At 36.8% G+C, this 17,216-nt stretch overlaps 1 protein-coding gene across 1 annotated transcript in view; it reads left to right on the top strand.

The window, feature by feature from the left end:
* Positions 1-17,003, top strand: part of RASA2 (RAS p21 protein activator 2) — a 49,397-nt gene extending 32,394 nt beyond the window's left edge. The window contains exons 16-24 of the mRNA XM_070945378.1: positions 1,020-1,106; positions 1,186-1,263; positions 1,601-1,674; positions 3,281-3,387; positions 3,997-4,079; positions 5,789-5,997; positions 9,144-9,247; positions 12,465-12,654; positions 13,555-17,003. Coding sequence (XP_070801479.1) covers positions 1,020-1,106; positions 1,186-1,263; positions 1,601-1,674; positions 3,281-3,387; positions 3,997-4,079; positions 5,789-5,997; positions 9,144-9,247; positions 12,465-12,654; positions 13,555-13,585 — 963 coding nt within the window. The 3' untranslated portion in view covers positions 13,586-17,003. The remainder of the gene's footprint in view (positions 1-1,019; positions 1,107-1,185; positions 1,264-1,600; positions 1,675-3,280; positions 3,388-3,996; positions 4,080-5,788; positions 5,998-9,143; positions 9,248-12,464; positions 12,655-13,554) is intronic.
* The last annotated feature ends 213 nt before the right edge of the window (positions 17,004-17,216 follow it).

The following is a 17,216-nucleotide window of genomic DNA, read 5'->3' as shown; positions in this document are numbered from 1 at the left end:
AAATAGTTTGTCACCAGACAGCATATTCGGTGGTCATATTACAGGTAGCTCTTGATTGACAACCACAATTGAGCCCCAGATTTCTGTTGTTAAGCAAGACAGTTAAGTGAGTTTTATAACTTTTTATTTTATTAACCATTTTATAACTTTTCTTGCCACAGTTATAAAGTAAATCACTGCAGTTAAATTAGTAACATGGTTGCTAAATGAATAATAATAATAATAATAATAATAATAATAATAATAATAATAATAATTTTATTTCTATACCGCCCTTCTCCCGAATTACTCAGGGCGGTGTACAGCCAATTTAAAAACACAAGACACAACAATAATTAAAAATTAAAATAATTAAATAGATTTGGCCGATTTAAAACCCCAAAAATTAAAATACCCCAATTTAAAATTATTATATTGACAGCCCTGCCTGGCGGAACAACAGGGTCTTCAGTGCGCAGCGGAACACCCGGAGGTTGGAGATCTTACGTATTTCTGGGGGCAGTTCATTCCACAGGGTTGGGGCTCCCACAGAGAAGGCCCTCCCCCTGGGTGTCGCCAGCCGACATAACTTGGCTGATGGCACCCTGAGGAGACCCTCTCTGTGGGAACGGACTGGTCGGTGGGAGGCTATTGGTGGCAGAAGACGGTCTCGGAGGTACCCGGGTCCTGTGCCATGGAGCGCTTTAAAGGTGGTAACCAACACCTTGAATCGCACCCGGAAGAATCTGGCTCCCCCTTTGTCTTACCTTGTCAGAAGATTGCAAAAGGTGATCACATGACCCTGGGACACTGCAACCATCATAAATACATGCCAATTGCCAAGCATCTGAATTTTGGCCATAAGACTGGAGATGCTGCGACTTTGTAAGTGTGGAGAACGGTCATAAATCACTTTTTTCAGTGCCATTGTAACTTTGAAACATCACTGAATGGTTGTTAGTCAAGGGCAACATGTATACAACCCAGTTGAACTATCACTTATAAAATAGTGAATGTGTTTCTTTAAATACCTCTTATAGGATGCACAGACATCTAGAACATTAACTCTTATATCAAAAGCAATTCAGACACTGGGAAGCTGGGGAAGTTTATCCAAAAGCAAGCTGGTAAGTATCACACTGAAATTACTTTAGTCTACTGGCATCTCTCTATAAAGATTTACTTCTATCTATTTTCCCTTTTTAGTCAAGCTTCAAGGAGACCTTTATGTGTGAATTTTTCAAAATGTTTCAAGAAGAGGAATACATTGAAATAGTCAAAAAGGTATTGTTTCCTTTATACATAATATTTGATTTTCTCAAAAAAAAATGTTTTCCTAGCTTTCTTGCAAAACTAGAAAGTTTTACCATAACCAGCACAGGCTCCTCTATATGTTACATTTAAACTTCACTTGTTTTAGTAAAATACTTGGGAGGAATCTTTTAAAAATAAATACATAGTAAATGCAAAGGAAAAATGTAGAACAACTTTAAACTATTAAAATGTTCATTTTACTTAAAAATAAGTGTGTTTTAATGTTCTAAGTATTTGTTAATTTTTAAGATTCTGGGTAACATTGGAAAAATAAATCCTATTATTCTAATATATTGTTCATATTCAGTTTTTAGATGAAGTGTCTTCCACGGAAAGTAAAGAACCAAGTGTCATGAATGAGCCATTGCATCTAAAAGAAGGGTAACTTAATAAAAAGTACAATGTGCAAGGCTGTAATTGATTTTTAAAAAAATACATCAAACAAATATGTAAGATTTATGACACTTTATATTAGTTCCAGGCAGAATTGTAGGCTTTCATTCGCAACTAGTTATGTGTTTGAAAAAGTTGCCCTGAGTGGTAAGGCATTATGAAACAAGGGTTAAAATTTGTAGGGATTCCTATTGACCTAAATATAAAATATTTTGGTCCTAAGAATAAGATTGCTCTCCCCTACTCTTTTATTATCTCTATAAATCAAGCGTGGGCAAACATTTCAAGTGTGAATTGCCATTGTTTTATGCTGTTGAGAGGTATGAAGCCAGAAAATAAAAATTAACAAATAATTAAGGAGTTCAAAAATTATAGCCATAAGAGAATATTTGTAGCTCAGTGTTGAAATGAGAGCTCCTTGAGCTTGGTTATTTTCTTGTAGACATTTGATTATACAAACTAGGTAACACCATCAGTGTTAGTTGGTGTTAACAAGCGCTTTCATGAACAATATCTGGAAGTGGTATAGGCATTACCTTGTTGACTTTTACTGTAGTTTAGAAGTCCATGAAGTTATTTATAAATGGGTTCTGTCGATACAAGGATGTTCTTTTATACAATAAAGGAAAATATAGTTGGTTTTAGACTTAACAACAGTTCATATAATGACTGTTCAAAGTTACAGTGGCACTAGAAAAAGTGACTTAAGATCGTTTTTCACACTTGCGGCCATTGCAACGTCCTCATGGTGACATGATCAAAATCAGATCTTGGCAACTGACTCATATTCATGACAGTTGCAGTGTCCCAGGGCCATGTGATCATGTGTGACTTTCTGACAAGTGAAGTTGATGAGGAAGCCAGATTCACTTAACAATCGTGTTATTAACTAAACAACTTCAGTGATTCAGTTAACAATTATCACAAGAAAGGTCATAAAGTGAAGCAAAATTCACTTACAAATGTCTCACTTAGCAACAGAAATGGGCTCAATTGTGGTCATAAGTCGAAGACTATCTGTATGTCCAAAAAAAATCTTCAAATTTTGTAAACATTACTTGTTTTATGTAGTAAATTATAGTAACTGTACCAATTAAATACTATTCTAGTTTATACCTGTGGTTTTTTTACTATATTCAGTTTTTATTAATATTCCTAAATTAAGTTCCACAACAATTTTGGGTTTGTAGAAAAATTGTGCATTTTTAAAAAAAACATTATGAGTGGTACAAACCTTGCATAAAAAGTTGATCGAACTCCATACCCCAGTATTTACATGTCAACTTTCCTACAACAAGAATAGAAAGCACAAAAAACAGTGTGAGAGGGGAGAAAAAGAGAAGAGGGTAAGAAACAAGAGAGTGCACAAGAGGAAAAGAAAAAAAAAATATAGGAAAGAAACTGCATGGTATTTAGTTTAGTATGCCTTCATGCGGAATCAGGGAATCAGTCCTCAGTACTTGTTTGTTCTGACCATTTGTGATAAGATCAAGAAGTTAAATCCATTAATCTAACTTGTAAATTAATACACCCAGATAGCCTATTAGAAAATTTGAAAATATCTGTGAAAAATGTCCTTGTATTTGTTTCACAGGGAGATGTTCAAAAGAGCACAAGGAAGAACTCGTATTGGAAAAAAGAATTTCAAGAAGCGTTGGTTCTGCCTTACAAGTAGAGAACTCACTTATCATAAGCAACAAGGTATTGTACTTTTTTAAAAATCTTAACCTTTCAAGTTATACAGCTTGACCTGATGGTGATAAACTGATTACATTCTTCAATTCCAATGGTTAAGAGTACATTATAACATTGCATTTGTTAAGTATAAACAAATAAGTAAAAGTACTCTTTTATGTTTTTAATTCTGTAATTTTTCCAAATATATTAAGTTTACAAAACTATTTGCCATTGGGCTAATGCTTGTGAGTTAATCAGGATACTGTAGACAAATGTATACTTTTGAGTCCGAGAAGCAAAAAATGAAATCTTGGATTCCTTTACCTGTAGGGTTATTCATTCATTCATTGTTGGGATTTGCAAGGGTGTCTGGTTAATAGATGCTGGGCAGCATATATGAAAAATCAAAACCTGTCAAAATCAAAATCCACAAAAATAATATAAAATCATAACAATTAACAGCAGACACACTCCCAGCAGATTACAGTCAGTTTACCATCCTGACCAGATGCTCCACCATCCTTATCTTTATCACATATAATGTGTTCCATCAGGATTTGTGTTTTGCGTTATCTTAAACAGTTAGGGTTTTATTTATAATTAAAGGACTTGCTCTTTTTTTTCTTAATCCAGATAAAGAACCTATATTCACCATTCCAGTCAAAAACATTCTTGCAGTAGAAAAACTTGATGAGGGTTCATTTAACAGGAAAAATGTAAGTAACTTTTGAAATAACAGTCAAGCATGAAAAAGTCTAAAATATTGCATAAAAGTGAGAACTTTAATGCCAGGATACAAAGCTCTATTCAAATTCTTGTTACATGTACTGAAAAAGCAGTTGTATGTTGATTTTGAACTACAAGGAGTCTTCAAGCTACAATCACCATAGACCCCAAAATTGCAAAGGGAAACAGTTGTTAAGTGATTTTACCCCATTTTACAACCTTTCTTGCCACAGTTGTTAAGTGAATTATCACAGTTGTTAAATTAGTAACACGGTTGTTAAGTGAATCTGGTTTGCCCATTGACTTTGCTTGCCAGAAGATTGAAGAAACTCTGCCTGTTTTGGCTGGTAGAGGCACTGCAGGCCAGTCCTTTGCTATTTCCAGGCTGGCCCCGCGGGCCAGATCTAAGCACCCCACTGGCTGGATCCAGCTCACAGGTCTTGAGTTTGACACCCCTGATCTAGGGTAAGAATTCCTATATTATAATTAGGTTTAATGATCCAGTTAAAAACATTAAACTATGTAACAATATAATCAGAACTACAGAATTTGAAGATACATTATAACCAACACAGAATTTAGCCACAGTAGTACTGATAATGCTAGGGTTAGAATAGAGTTTGGTTCATTATGAATGCTACTACATAAGAAGTGAAATAAGTGAATTCCACATATAAGAAATTTCAATGCAGCAATATGTGGACAGTGGTTTCAGTCTTCTCTGATTCCCAAAAGCAAACTTATTCCAGTAAGGTGAGTTTGGAGAATTTGCTCAATAGAAGCACTAATGGCAACAAATGTTGTGCCCAGACAAAGTCTTTCAACAACCTGGAAAAGGTGAGAAGTGTATTCCATTTAAAATCTAATGTTTTGGCTTTAAAAAGTTTTTAAAAGTGGCAAGAACTAACTCTCCACCATTAGAGAAAAAGAATGTCTAATTGCAGGAGAAAATTAGAATGCTGCCTGAAAGGAATAATTATGGTCCTTTCATGATCCTTTGATGTTGAAGACCATTACAAGGTATTTAAAGGTGTCAAGAAATTCAATCTCAATTCCTCTAAAAAATATGGTAAATCTGCATATTAGTGGGGCTTTATGGGATCCAAAAAGATACAACTATAAATAAATACTTCGTTAGAGGCTGGTGCTTTTCTTTGTAGGATTATTTTCATTAAATCAAGAACACGAGGAGGATGGGTGCTACTAAAAAGATAAATTTAGTAATAATTCTCTAATTCCTCAATGCCTGACTCCTATTTGTCATATCTATTAATTCAAGTTGTGGCAGAGTTCTCTTCCCTGCATCTCTTCTTTATTGTACTAGAACAATTAGAGAGATATTACTTGCTCTCCTACTTTCTTTTTTCCTCTGCCTTGAGGTATTCTCAGGTGTCTGATGTTAATCATGGTATTCTCAGGTGTCTGATGTTAATCATGTCTGATGTTAATCATGGGCAGTCTATCAGCTAGAAGCAAAAATGTGGATCATAACATCCCTCCTTTTCTGAGCAAATTGGAAGTTAATACATTAACCAATATCTGTTACACCAAGGCAGCCATTTGGATAAGCATGCAGTCTACTGTTTTCGAAGTTTTTAAATAATACATAAACAAATAAGCATAAAAAATTGTGCTGAGTCTTTTTTTTCTTCTCTAATTAAATTGTTGATTGTTTGAATGGCGTTGTTTTCTTTTTCAGATGTTTCAAGTAATACATGTTGAAAAACCACTCTATGTACAGGCAAATAATTGTGTGGAGGCTAGTGAGTGGATAGAAGCTCTCTGTAGAGTGAGCAGATGCAACCAAAAGCGATTGAACATCTATCACCCATCTGCTTTTTTGAATGGAAATTGGCTTTGCTGTAAAGCCACATCAGAAAACACAGTGGGCTGTATGCCATGTACTGCGTAAGTAACATCTACAAGAAAAATAACATATGCATGTTTTGGAATAGAAATAATTTTGTTACAGTATATTGCTGTAACTTAGGTTGCCTTCCTAATGACTAAGGAGAGATTCATATCAGAATTACACATGTGCTTGAGATTAGCAAGTGAACATTATTAGATTTGAAAACGTATTAATATTTATGGCAACTTGTCATCAATTCTGATTATGAAACAACATAGATTATTAATCCTATAATATATGAATGTATTTAAGGTGCTATTTCAAAATGACTTTTTTTCTTTGCAACCTGAGTATATATCATTACAGTGCCCTTTTTTTCCTTCCTTCCTTCACCACTACTTCCTAGGACCTAGGGCAGTGATGGTTAACCTTTTTGGTGCCGAGTGCCCAAAGCGCGTGTGCGCAAATGTACGTGCACATGCCAGAACCCCCAAAATGCAATGCGAGCAGCCCTGTGCATACTCCCTGCCGTGCATGTGCCCTGCCCCACAGCCTCCTGTTTGGCTTCCAGGTTGGTGCAGGAGGCTTTCCAGGCCCAAAATGGAGTGCCAGGGGGCCGCATAAGGCAATCCCCCGCATGCGCGGCAAAGACCAGCTGGCCATCGGGAGGCATGCGTGCATGCACGGTACAGCTGGGCTAGGGCAATGGCTGGCATGCCTGCAGAGAGGGCTCTGTGTGCCATCTGTGGCACGCGTGCCATAGGTTCGCCATTACGGACCTAGGGCATCTCACAATAAAATCCACCAAAAACATATTATACTATTACTATAAAAAAGCAATAAAAGTTTACTATAACTATAAAGTAAAAAAATTATATGGCATCCATAATACATGTATTGGTGGAAGCAAGGAGGATTTGCAAGGAGGGAGATATACTGAATGGATTTGGCATAAATTAGATTTAACAATATTTCTCATTTTGATATTTTGGGATTGATATTTCTTACTCTCTGTGTTTTATATACTGTTGCTTACTCAAAGCAATAATAATAATAATAATAATAATTTTATTTCTATACCGCCCTTCTCCCAAAGGACTCAGGGCGGTGTACAGCCTATTTAAAAACACAGAACAAAACAACAATTAAAATTTAAAATCATTAAATAATTAGGCTCCAATTAAAATCCCAGAAATTTAAAATACCCCAATTTAAAATCGTTATGTTAATAGCCCGGCCTGGCGGAACAACAGGGTCTTCAGTGCGCAGCGAAACACCCGGAGGTCGGAGATCTTACGTATTTCCGGGGGCAGTTCATTCCACAGGGCTGGGGCTCCCACAGAGAAGGCCCTCCCCCTGGGTGTCGCCAGCCGACATAACTTGGCCGATGGCACCCTGAGGAGACCCTCTCTGTGGGAGCGGACTGGTCGGTGGGAGGCTATTGGTGGCAGAAGTCGGTCTCGAAGGTACCCGGGTCCTATGCCATGGAGCGCTTTAAAGGTGGTAACCAACACCTTGAATCGCACCCAGAAGACCACTGGGAGCCAGTGCAGCTCGCGCAGGAGGGGCGTCACATGGGCGCAACGACTTGCACCCATAACCACCCGCGCGGCCGCATTCTGGACCAGTTGGAGCCTCCGAGTGCTCTTCAAGGGGAGCCCCATGTAGAGAGCATTACAATAGTCCAGCCAGGAGGTGACAAGGGCGTGAGTGACCGTGCGCACGGCGTCCCGATCCAGAAAGGGCTGCAACTGGCGAATCAGGCGAACCTGATAAAAGGCCCCCCTGGCCACGGCCGTCATATGCTCTTCTAAAGACAGCCGTGCGTCCAGGAGGACACCCAGATTGCGAGCCCTCTCTGTGGGGGAAAAAAAATTCACCCCCAATAGTCAGCGATGGCACCTGCTGACTATATTGGGGCGCCGGAAGCCACAGCCACTCGGTCTTGGAGGGGTTGAGTCAGCCTGTTCCTCCCCATCCAGGCCCGCACGGCCTCCAGGCAGCGGGACATCACATCAAGGGCATCGTTGGGGTGGTCTGGGGTGGAGATGTACAGCTGAGTATCATCAGCGTACAGATGACACTTCACCCCAAAACCAAGGATGATCTCACCCAGCGGCTTCACATAAATGTTGAACAGGAGAGGCGAGAGGACCGACCCTTGCGGCACTCCCCATGCGAGATGCCTCGAGGTCGACCTCTGTCCCCCTGCCAACACAAACTGCGAGCGGTCGGAGAGGAAGGAGGAGAACCACCGCAGAACGGTGCCCCCTATTCCTAACCCCCTCAACCGCTGCAGCATGATACCATGGTCGATGGTATCAAAAGCCACTGAGAGGTCTAATAGGACTAGGACAGAGGAGCAACCCCTGTCCCGAGCCCTCCAGAGATCATCCACCAACGCGACCAATGCCGTTTCTGTGCTGTACCCCTGCCTGAAGCCCGAATGGTACGGGTCCAGATAGATAGCTTCATCCAGGTGCCGGGGAAGTTGTCGTGCCACCACGCTCTCAACAATCTTCGCCACAAAATGGAGGTTGGAGACTGGACAATAGTTGGCTAATTCAGCCGGGTCCAGGGAAGGCTTCTTGAAGGTTGAAATCCCCCATGACGATAAGTCTGGGGGTATCAACCGCCACCCCGGCAATGACGTCGAGTAGCTCGGACAGGGTCGCTGCCACGTGGCAGGGAGCCAGGTACGTAGTCAGCAAACCCATCTGCACCCCACGATAAGATGGTTGTATGTGTATGTGCCTATCTTTCAATCTTATTCCTGGTGGTTCTTTTTATTAAAAAGATGGTTGATTGATGCTTGCTTAGTGAGCATTTCTATGTCTGAAGCAGTTACAGAATAGAGAGTGGGATTTAATACTTTTCTTATTTTTAACCCTAATCTTACATTGTCTCAGCATCAAATAATATGAATGTTGTATACACAATTATTGCATGATATTAGGAATTAAATTGCAGTTGACTAGTTTCACAGATGGATTTGTTATAGCTTTATGGACTCTTTCAATTAATTCTGGTAGGGCATATATTAAGAATTCCTACCTATCATGATACAACTGTAAATATAAATGATCTAGAAGTTTTGCACATCTGCATTGCTTTTTTTCTCTTTTATTTGTATATGCATTAATATATGACTAGTGATTTTCTAAAAATAACATTTTGTAAAATTTTGTATTTCTAATTGAAGAGGTGTACCTGCTGACATTCAGATAGAAATAGATGGAGATCGAGAAACAGAGAGAATCTACTCAGTCTTTGCAATCAGTATGCCAAAACTCCAAAAAATGCAAGGTATGAAAGACCCATTTGTACAATCAGTTTTGTAATATTAATAGCTAGTATTAGCTATTGTTTAAATTGGTAATCCCATATCCATTCCAGAAAATTTTCAAATATAATAGGTTGGCTCAAAACAAAAATCACATCAGACAAAAATGATAAGATTGCCAGGTTTTTCCCAGATATTCTCCTTCAGCCCCCAACACTATAGTACCCCATACCCATTTGGGAGTCCTGGTCCTTGGAGGCTTTTTTAAAAGGATGTTGGGCTTTATCATATATAAAGGAGAATGCAAAAATTGGCTTCTAGTTGACTTCTTCCTTGCCTTTGTTTGCATTCCATATATTGTAAACACAGTTGCTTCTTTCAAGTATTAGAGAAAAACTCTTAGCTTAAATTGAATTATTTGCTTTCAGTTACAATGCATTCAGTAAGTATTCAGACACCCTTCACTTTTATCAATTTTGTTATGCTGCAGCCTGATTCTACAGTTGATGAAATTCTTTTTTTCCCTCATTTTATTTTATTTATTTATTTTATTAAATTTGTATACCGCCCTTCTCCTACTGGACTCAGGGCGGTGCACAGCCAAAATAAAAACATCTCAATGCAAAATTTAAAATTTGTTAAAAGAATTACACAACTTTGGCCTAAATTTAAAATCCCGACTAAAACCCTTAGACAATTAAAAATCTAACATCTCAAAAAGGGAGGGGGTGGGTGGGTTACGCCAGCCCTGCTTGGTGAAAAAGAAAGGTTTTTAGGGCACGGCGAAAAGCCCGGAGATCTGGTATCATACGTATCTCCGGGGGCAGGTCGTTCCAGAGGGCAGGTGCTGCCACAGAGAAGGCCCTCCCCCTGGGGTTCGCCAGCCAACACTGCCTGGCTGACGGCACCCTGAGGAGTCCCTCTCTGTGGGAGCGTACTGGCCGGTGGGAGGCTATCGGCGGCAGTAGGTGGTCCCACAAATACCCAGGCCCAATGCCATGGAGTGCTTTAAAGATGGTAACAAATACCTTGAAGTGCACCCGGAAGACCACCGTCATTATCATTAATCTATAGGCATAATGACAAAGTGAAAACAGGATGTTAGAAATGTCTGTAAATTTATTTTCAAAAACTTGAATTATCACATTGGCATAAGTATTCAGACCCTTCACTCAGTACTTTGTTGAAGCACCTTTAGCAGCAATTATAGCCTTGAGTCTTTTTGGGTATGACGCGACAAACTTTGTACACCTGGATTGGGGGATTTTCTGCCATTCCTCCTTGCAAATCCTCTCAAGCTTAGTCAGGTTAGATGACGACTGTCGGTGGACAGCTGTTTTCAGGTCCCTTCAGAGATGTTCAGTAGGGTTCAAGACAGGGCTCTGGCTGGGCCACTCTAAGACATTCACAGAGTTGTCCCTAAGCCACTCCTATGTTGTCTTGGCTGTGTGCTTAGGATCGTTGTCATGTTGGAAAGTGAACTTTTAGCCTAGTCCGAGGTCCTGAGCACTGTGGAACAGGTTTTCATTGAGGATGTCCTGTTACTTTGCTCCAGTCAGCTTTCCCTCAACCCTGACCAGTCTCCCAATTCCTACTGCTGAAAAACACTCCCACAGTACAATGCTGCCACCGCAATATTTCAGTGTTAGGATGATATTGGGCAGGTGATGAATGGTGCCTAGTTTCCTCCAGACATAACGTGCTCTTAGGAACCATCAGTGCAGCAGAAATTTTATTGTAGCCTTCCCCAGATCTGTGCCTTGCAATAATCCTGTCTGAGCTCGGCAGGCAGTTCTTTCGACCTCATGGTTTTTGCTCTGTTACAGTATGCATTTCAGCTGTGATGCCTTCTTTAGAGAGGTTTGTGCCTTTCCAAATCATGCCCAATGAATTTAATTTACCGTAGTTTGACTCCAATCAGGATGTAGAATCATGTCAGCAACGATCAAGAAAAATAGGAGGCACCAGAGCTAAATTTCAGTAACTCAGCTGAATAAAACTTAATGAACATCAAATACACTGCTCAAAAAAATAAAGGGAACACTAGCAGCAGACATCCGAGATCTGAATGAATGAAATAGCCTTATTAAATACGTTGTTCGTTACATAAAGTAGTTTTGTGTTCCCTTTAGTTGTTTGAGCGGTGTATAAACTACTGTATGTAACGAACAACATATTTAATAAGGCTATTTCATTCATTCAGATCTCGGATGTCTGCTGCTTGTGTTCCCTTTATTTTTTTGAGCAGTATATAATAACTCCCTGGTTTTTGCAAAGGGTCTGAATACTTATGCCAATGTGATATTTCAGTTTTTTCTTTTTAATAAATTTACAGACATTTCTAAACTTCTGTTTTCACTTTGTGATTATGGGGTATTGAGTGTAGATTAATGAGAAAAAAATGAATTTCAATAACTGGAATTAGATTGCAGCATAACAAAATTGACAAAAGTGAAGGGGATCTGAATACTTTCTGAATGCACTGTATTCAAGATATGATTCTCAAAGTATCCTGCCAGTGTACATCTCAATTACTGCATATGTGTTAATAAAGTAAACCCTACATATAATAAGCTAATACGTGGAAGAGAGAAGTCTCTGAATCTCCATTACATCCAAAGATGTTTTAATTTGAGCCTATCCATCCAACTGTAGCAATAGTGGAAGTGATGTTTGTGAATTTAAAGGCTCCAGTAGAACTAAGTCAAAAGGGTATTGTAAACATTCCCCAAATAGCAAATATGGAACTGCAGAACCAAGGAGTGATTATATTTGATGTTCATTATTCGGGAACCAAGTTTTATCCAGTTGGGCTACTGCTTCTTTTATTGTGCACTTGAGGTTAGTTTTTATGCATTATATATAAAGTCTGATGATCCAAGGTCCATTAAATCAAGAAATTGTGTGATTCAGCGCCATCTCCTGGATATTCAGACTTGATAGAACTTACAGATTTATGAAAGGAGAATATAATAGTGATCCTTTTGAGCCTTTTATATTTTTTCATGGAAAAGTTTGTACTTATCAGTCCAGATAACTAATTTAAATTGTTTTAATTTACACTGATGAATTAGTGAATTAACAAGAAACGGTATTCTGTTTTGCCCCCAAAATACCATTCTTCATTATTTTAATTAATCACATTTATGGCAAAACCTATGTCTGAAGATATAGAGCAGCAAAAGTTTGTTTCCTGAACATTTAAAGCTTCATAATACTCTAATGTATACTTATTTTTAGAGGCTTGTGGAAGTATAGCAGTCTACCAAGGTCCACAAAAAGAGCCAGATGATTATTCTAATTTCAAAATTGAGGATTCGGTAGCAACTTTTCAAACTCTTCAGCAAATAATATCAATTGTAGAACAATTGGACATACATCATGATAAGTATCGAGAAAAAAGATCATCTAGTGCTAAATATGGCAGTGAGTAAGTATTGTAGGCAATTCTACCATTACAACAGACTTATCCTTTAACAAACTGCAACTATATGTTAATGTAATTCTATGATCACATAGTCATCTAATGCATTATGTATTGTTCAAGATAACTTACCAAGATAAATCATGACAATAGGTTTTGGTTGTGAAAGATAGTTCAACCAAACGTTAACATATCATTATTTACTAAATCTTTAACACAGATGAATTGCAATCAATTCAAATTTGGGGGCAAGTGGTTAGAAATCAAGCAAGTGGATTTTGTCCTGCCCTGTACAACATATTAGAAGATGTAATTTGGGAAGAAAGTTAATTCTGAAGCATAATGACAAATTTGCCACAATAAAATGAGCATATATCACAACTAAATGCAATCCCTATCAATACTCACCTAATTTTAATTGAATATGACTAGTTTTGGGGATGCAATGTGTTTAGAACTCAAAATTATCTCAGGGGGAAGTTCAGATGGGCAGTTAAGATCACAGCCTTCATTCTGCAAATCTTAATACAGTAAAACCTTGATTTAATGGACTAATTGGGAGAGGAAGTGTTCAATATTTCCAACTGTTAAATATGAAAATACATTATTTGCACTTGTTTTCTCCTTTTCATGGGGATGTCATTATGCAAATTATATAAACACTCAGGTTTTGTAAAAGTAAGGTGGTACTGAATTAAATTTAAATCCCTCATCCAGATTGTGTTCTGTAGAATGCAGAAGTTTTCTTTATTTGTGGGAGATATCCAGGTGGATTTAAGTCTGCTCAGTGGAGATCAGTAAGATTGAAATTTTATTGTCAGAAAGCGCAGCACTAATTGTAAAATAATTTTTAACTTGCTGTTTCTAACAAATAATTAGATAAGGTTCTTTTTTTTTCTTTTATAGAGAAAACCCAATTGTTGCTAAAATTTCCTAACCAAAGGCACTTCAATAGAGATGGATTTTGAAAGAAAGGAATTGGAATAATTTTCACTGTTTAATAACAAAATGCTTTTATGATCATTCATAAAAGTGAATTTAAGAATATACATTTCCTGCAAAATAGCTGCATTCACAAGCTTATTTAATATTTAACAGTGGAAAGAACAATGTGGAATCAGATTTCTGCAGGGATAAGGGAAAACGTACCCATATTGTTTAAAGAACCTAACATACAAAAATGTAAGTAAACAAGGTATCTAAAGCTGGGAAGATCTTCTAAAGAAATAAGCTTTCTAAGAAGGAAAACAACTATCACCTTCAGTTGGAATTTTATCTGCCAGGATAATCATCAGCTTCTGTGACTATCACTGTTATCTGGACAAAGATATTCTGACAGGCGGCAAAAGAATTTGAAGCTTTACATTCAGCGCACAGTCACTTTTAAAACTTCCTTTCTTAATCTACAGTATAAATGTTGTTTTTAAAAAGGAACAAAATGATGGTACTTTTTCAAAATGTGCATTGACAATTAACAAAGTTATTTTATTTAAGGTGTCACTGAAGCAGGACAAGTCAGGGAATCTATATGTCTTGTTTACAATTGGAGTGAATAGTGAAAGATGTGATATGGAACAATTGTGTTTTTCTTTTTGAAATAACTATTAGTATTTTTAGTGATTGGGTTGGGGTTGGGGGAGGAGAATATATGCTGTTCAGGTAATACTGTAGCTGAATACCATGTGGCATATCATTAGTAATACTTTTTTCAAAAATGCCTAAAGGTAGATGATATACAGTGAACATTGCCATACCCAATTGTAACTAGCTCTTTTTGAAAGTCACTCCAAGCACTTTACATATCTGGTTACCCCCAGATTATAATTCTAGATACTTTATAGTATCTAATCATTATGATCAGTTGAATGATCAGTACTGTGGCTTAAAACCATACTTTTATGAAATTTTATATCTAGGATATTTTTTACTTGCCAAGTAAAGTTTTGAACTAAACTTTACTTTTAGAAACTCTTAAACATGCCTTGTTGTATTTGTACCTATAGACTGATAAAAAGACTGGTATATAATAAATATGAACAAACTAATACTTGGGAGAAGAAAAGGCTAAGTTTTTTAAATCAGTATTATATGACGTTATCAGAAATCAAGCTTAACTCAAAAGAAACTTTACCTTTTCTTTATTGAATGTGGTACTACAGAAAACTCACCTTGGGAGCAATTTATTAAGCACTATAAAAATCAGTGTATTTCCACTGAAGTTAACATTCACGATTATCTGTTTATTGGTCCCCTTACCTTTTAATACTTCTGGTTTACTATTATTTGCCACCATTCATTAGGACTGCTTGCATTGTCTAATAGAAATATAAAATAAGGACATTTAAAAGATAAAACTGGCTTAAATACAGTGGTGGGATTCAGCCAGTTTGCACCACTTCGGGAGAACCGGTTGTTAACTTTCTGAGCAGTTTGGTGAACTGGTTGTTGGAAGAAATCATTAGGGCAGAGAGCCATTTGTTAAATTATTTGAATCCCACAACTGCTTAAATACTACATGCTTGTAATGGTATGCTAACAAAATAAGGGAGCTTGCCATTAAAGTAAATAGTCCGATCCTAAGACTGAACTAACCTCTAAATTAAATGTACCTAAATAGAACTTATTTTTCCCAATAGCTGGTATCCATGCCTTATCACTAAATGTTTTTGAGGCATAGGTACAAATACTTATTAAACAAGCTCACTGGATATATAAATCTATCAATGCAGATTGTGCACTTGGGGTAAAATGTAAGGGAAACTGTAATAATTTAGTGACAGAATGAATGACACAGATTGTATAACATAATCATTACCACAAATTATAACTGGTAAATGCAAAACAAAATGCAAGTGACGTAGAGGACTCAACAGAAAATTGTATCTGTGTAGTCACCTACGTTGAAGCGTGAACATCTTTTATGCAAAATACAAGAAAAATATGCTTCCATTCCTTTAATAAATTATATTTCCAAAGTTAAAATACAAATTTCCACAAAAAAAGGGAAACAACAGCAAAGCAACTAAACAAAAAAGTGCATTAAAAAAAACCATGCACATATATGGTCACCCTAGTTGATTACTGATAAATATATTTCAACAATAATAATTTCCCCCCTTGCAAAATAGGCCTACCGTTTATAAACTTCTACAGTTCTATTTGCCCGACTAATTTGATCTGCCAACTATTTACCATTAAAAAAGTTATCAGGTAACTTATCAGATAAACTCAACAATAAAAGTAAACTTCAAATACTCTTAACAATATATTCTTGTATTTTGCACACAGAAAGTAAACAACAGCTTCTAATCTACCATAAACCACTGCAATCATTATCTCTGATCTGTCCAGGATCAAATCAATCTTCGACTGATTCTTTTCCTTAAAATTATAAGCATTAAAATATGCTTTCATTCCTGTGCCTACATATACATACATAAACTTTAATATATTTGGAAATTGCAAATTAAGTTTTAGTATAAGAAAAACATGAAAAATATCAATTTTATACATAATTTAATCTTTGAATTTAAAAAAGAAAGTGGATCCTTGACGAAGTATTACGTTTTCACAGATAATTCTGAATTTTATCATCTGTGGAAGGAAAAAATCAAGAGATTCACCCACAGAAATTCTCCACATCTATCACCAGGCTTCCCTTTTCTAGACTGTCAAATAGGAAACAGCCATGAGTCACCCGAAAATATTCTAGATTTATAACTTATCAGTCTAAGAACTATTTTATACCTGTTTACAGCATTTGACAGTAAGAAAAACATTATTTCCTTCCTGGATTATACCAAATCAATAGGGTATAAGTAAATGTGAATTCCTCCGCCCTGAATTACTCCTATAACACCAATTTAAGATTGTTCTATTGAAATATTTATACAATAGAAATGAAAGCTTTATTTTGTTCTGAAAAATCTAGCATTTGAATAATAAACGGAAATAATTTACAATCATTGGAACTGCATTTTGTGTCTCTGTTTAGCGGGATTTTTCAATTAGATTTTTCTGTGTAACTGTCATACAGGGATGTTGTGTCCAGAAGCTCAACCAGCCAGCTGTTAAATATCTTTTCCACCTCAAATAGCTAATATGCTATTGGTTTTTAGTGTATGGCATAGGCTAAATTGACTTCCCCCATAAGTATTTATCTAAAAATGTTCATATATTTGTTGGGGTTTTCTCAGTCCTGTAGCTGTGTGTGTGGAAGATCACCATTTGACATCAATATATATGATTGAATATATCATATTGAAACTTTTAGGCAATCAATGTATAGTTACGAATATAGTTACAAATATTTGAAATATTTGCTTATATGCTGAATTACAACATTACTTTGATCATCACTGTGTCATTCATTCTGTTCTAATATTAGTTGAACTAAGCTCTATTCGTGGTATTTTAGTAACCACATAATTGTAAGATGCTACTTACCATTATTGGTATTCATTCCACTTAACCCTTTTGCTTTCCAATCACAGCTATTCCCTTTTTTATAATAGGACTTGCAGAGAGCATACCAATATCGTTTCAGAAAGCATGACATCTAGTATTGA

Source organism: Pituophis catenifer, unplaced genomic scaffold (assembly GCF_029215685.1).
Source record: "Pituophis catenifer annectens isolate HBS135680 unplaced genomic scaffold, rPitCat1.0.hap2 SCAF_6, whole genome shotgun sequence".
Taxonomy (NCBI): domain Eukaryota; kingdom Metazoa; phylum Chordata; class Lepidosauria; order Squamata; family Colubridae; genus Pituophis; species Pituophis catenifer.
The sequence above is the reverse complement of the archived record's forward strand: the minus strand, read 5'-3'. Positions and strand labels throughout refer to the sequence as shown.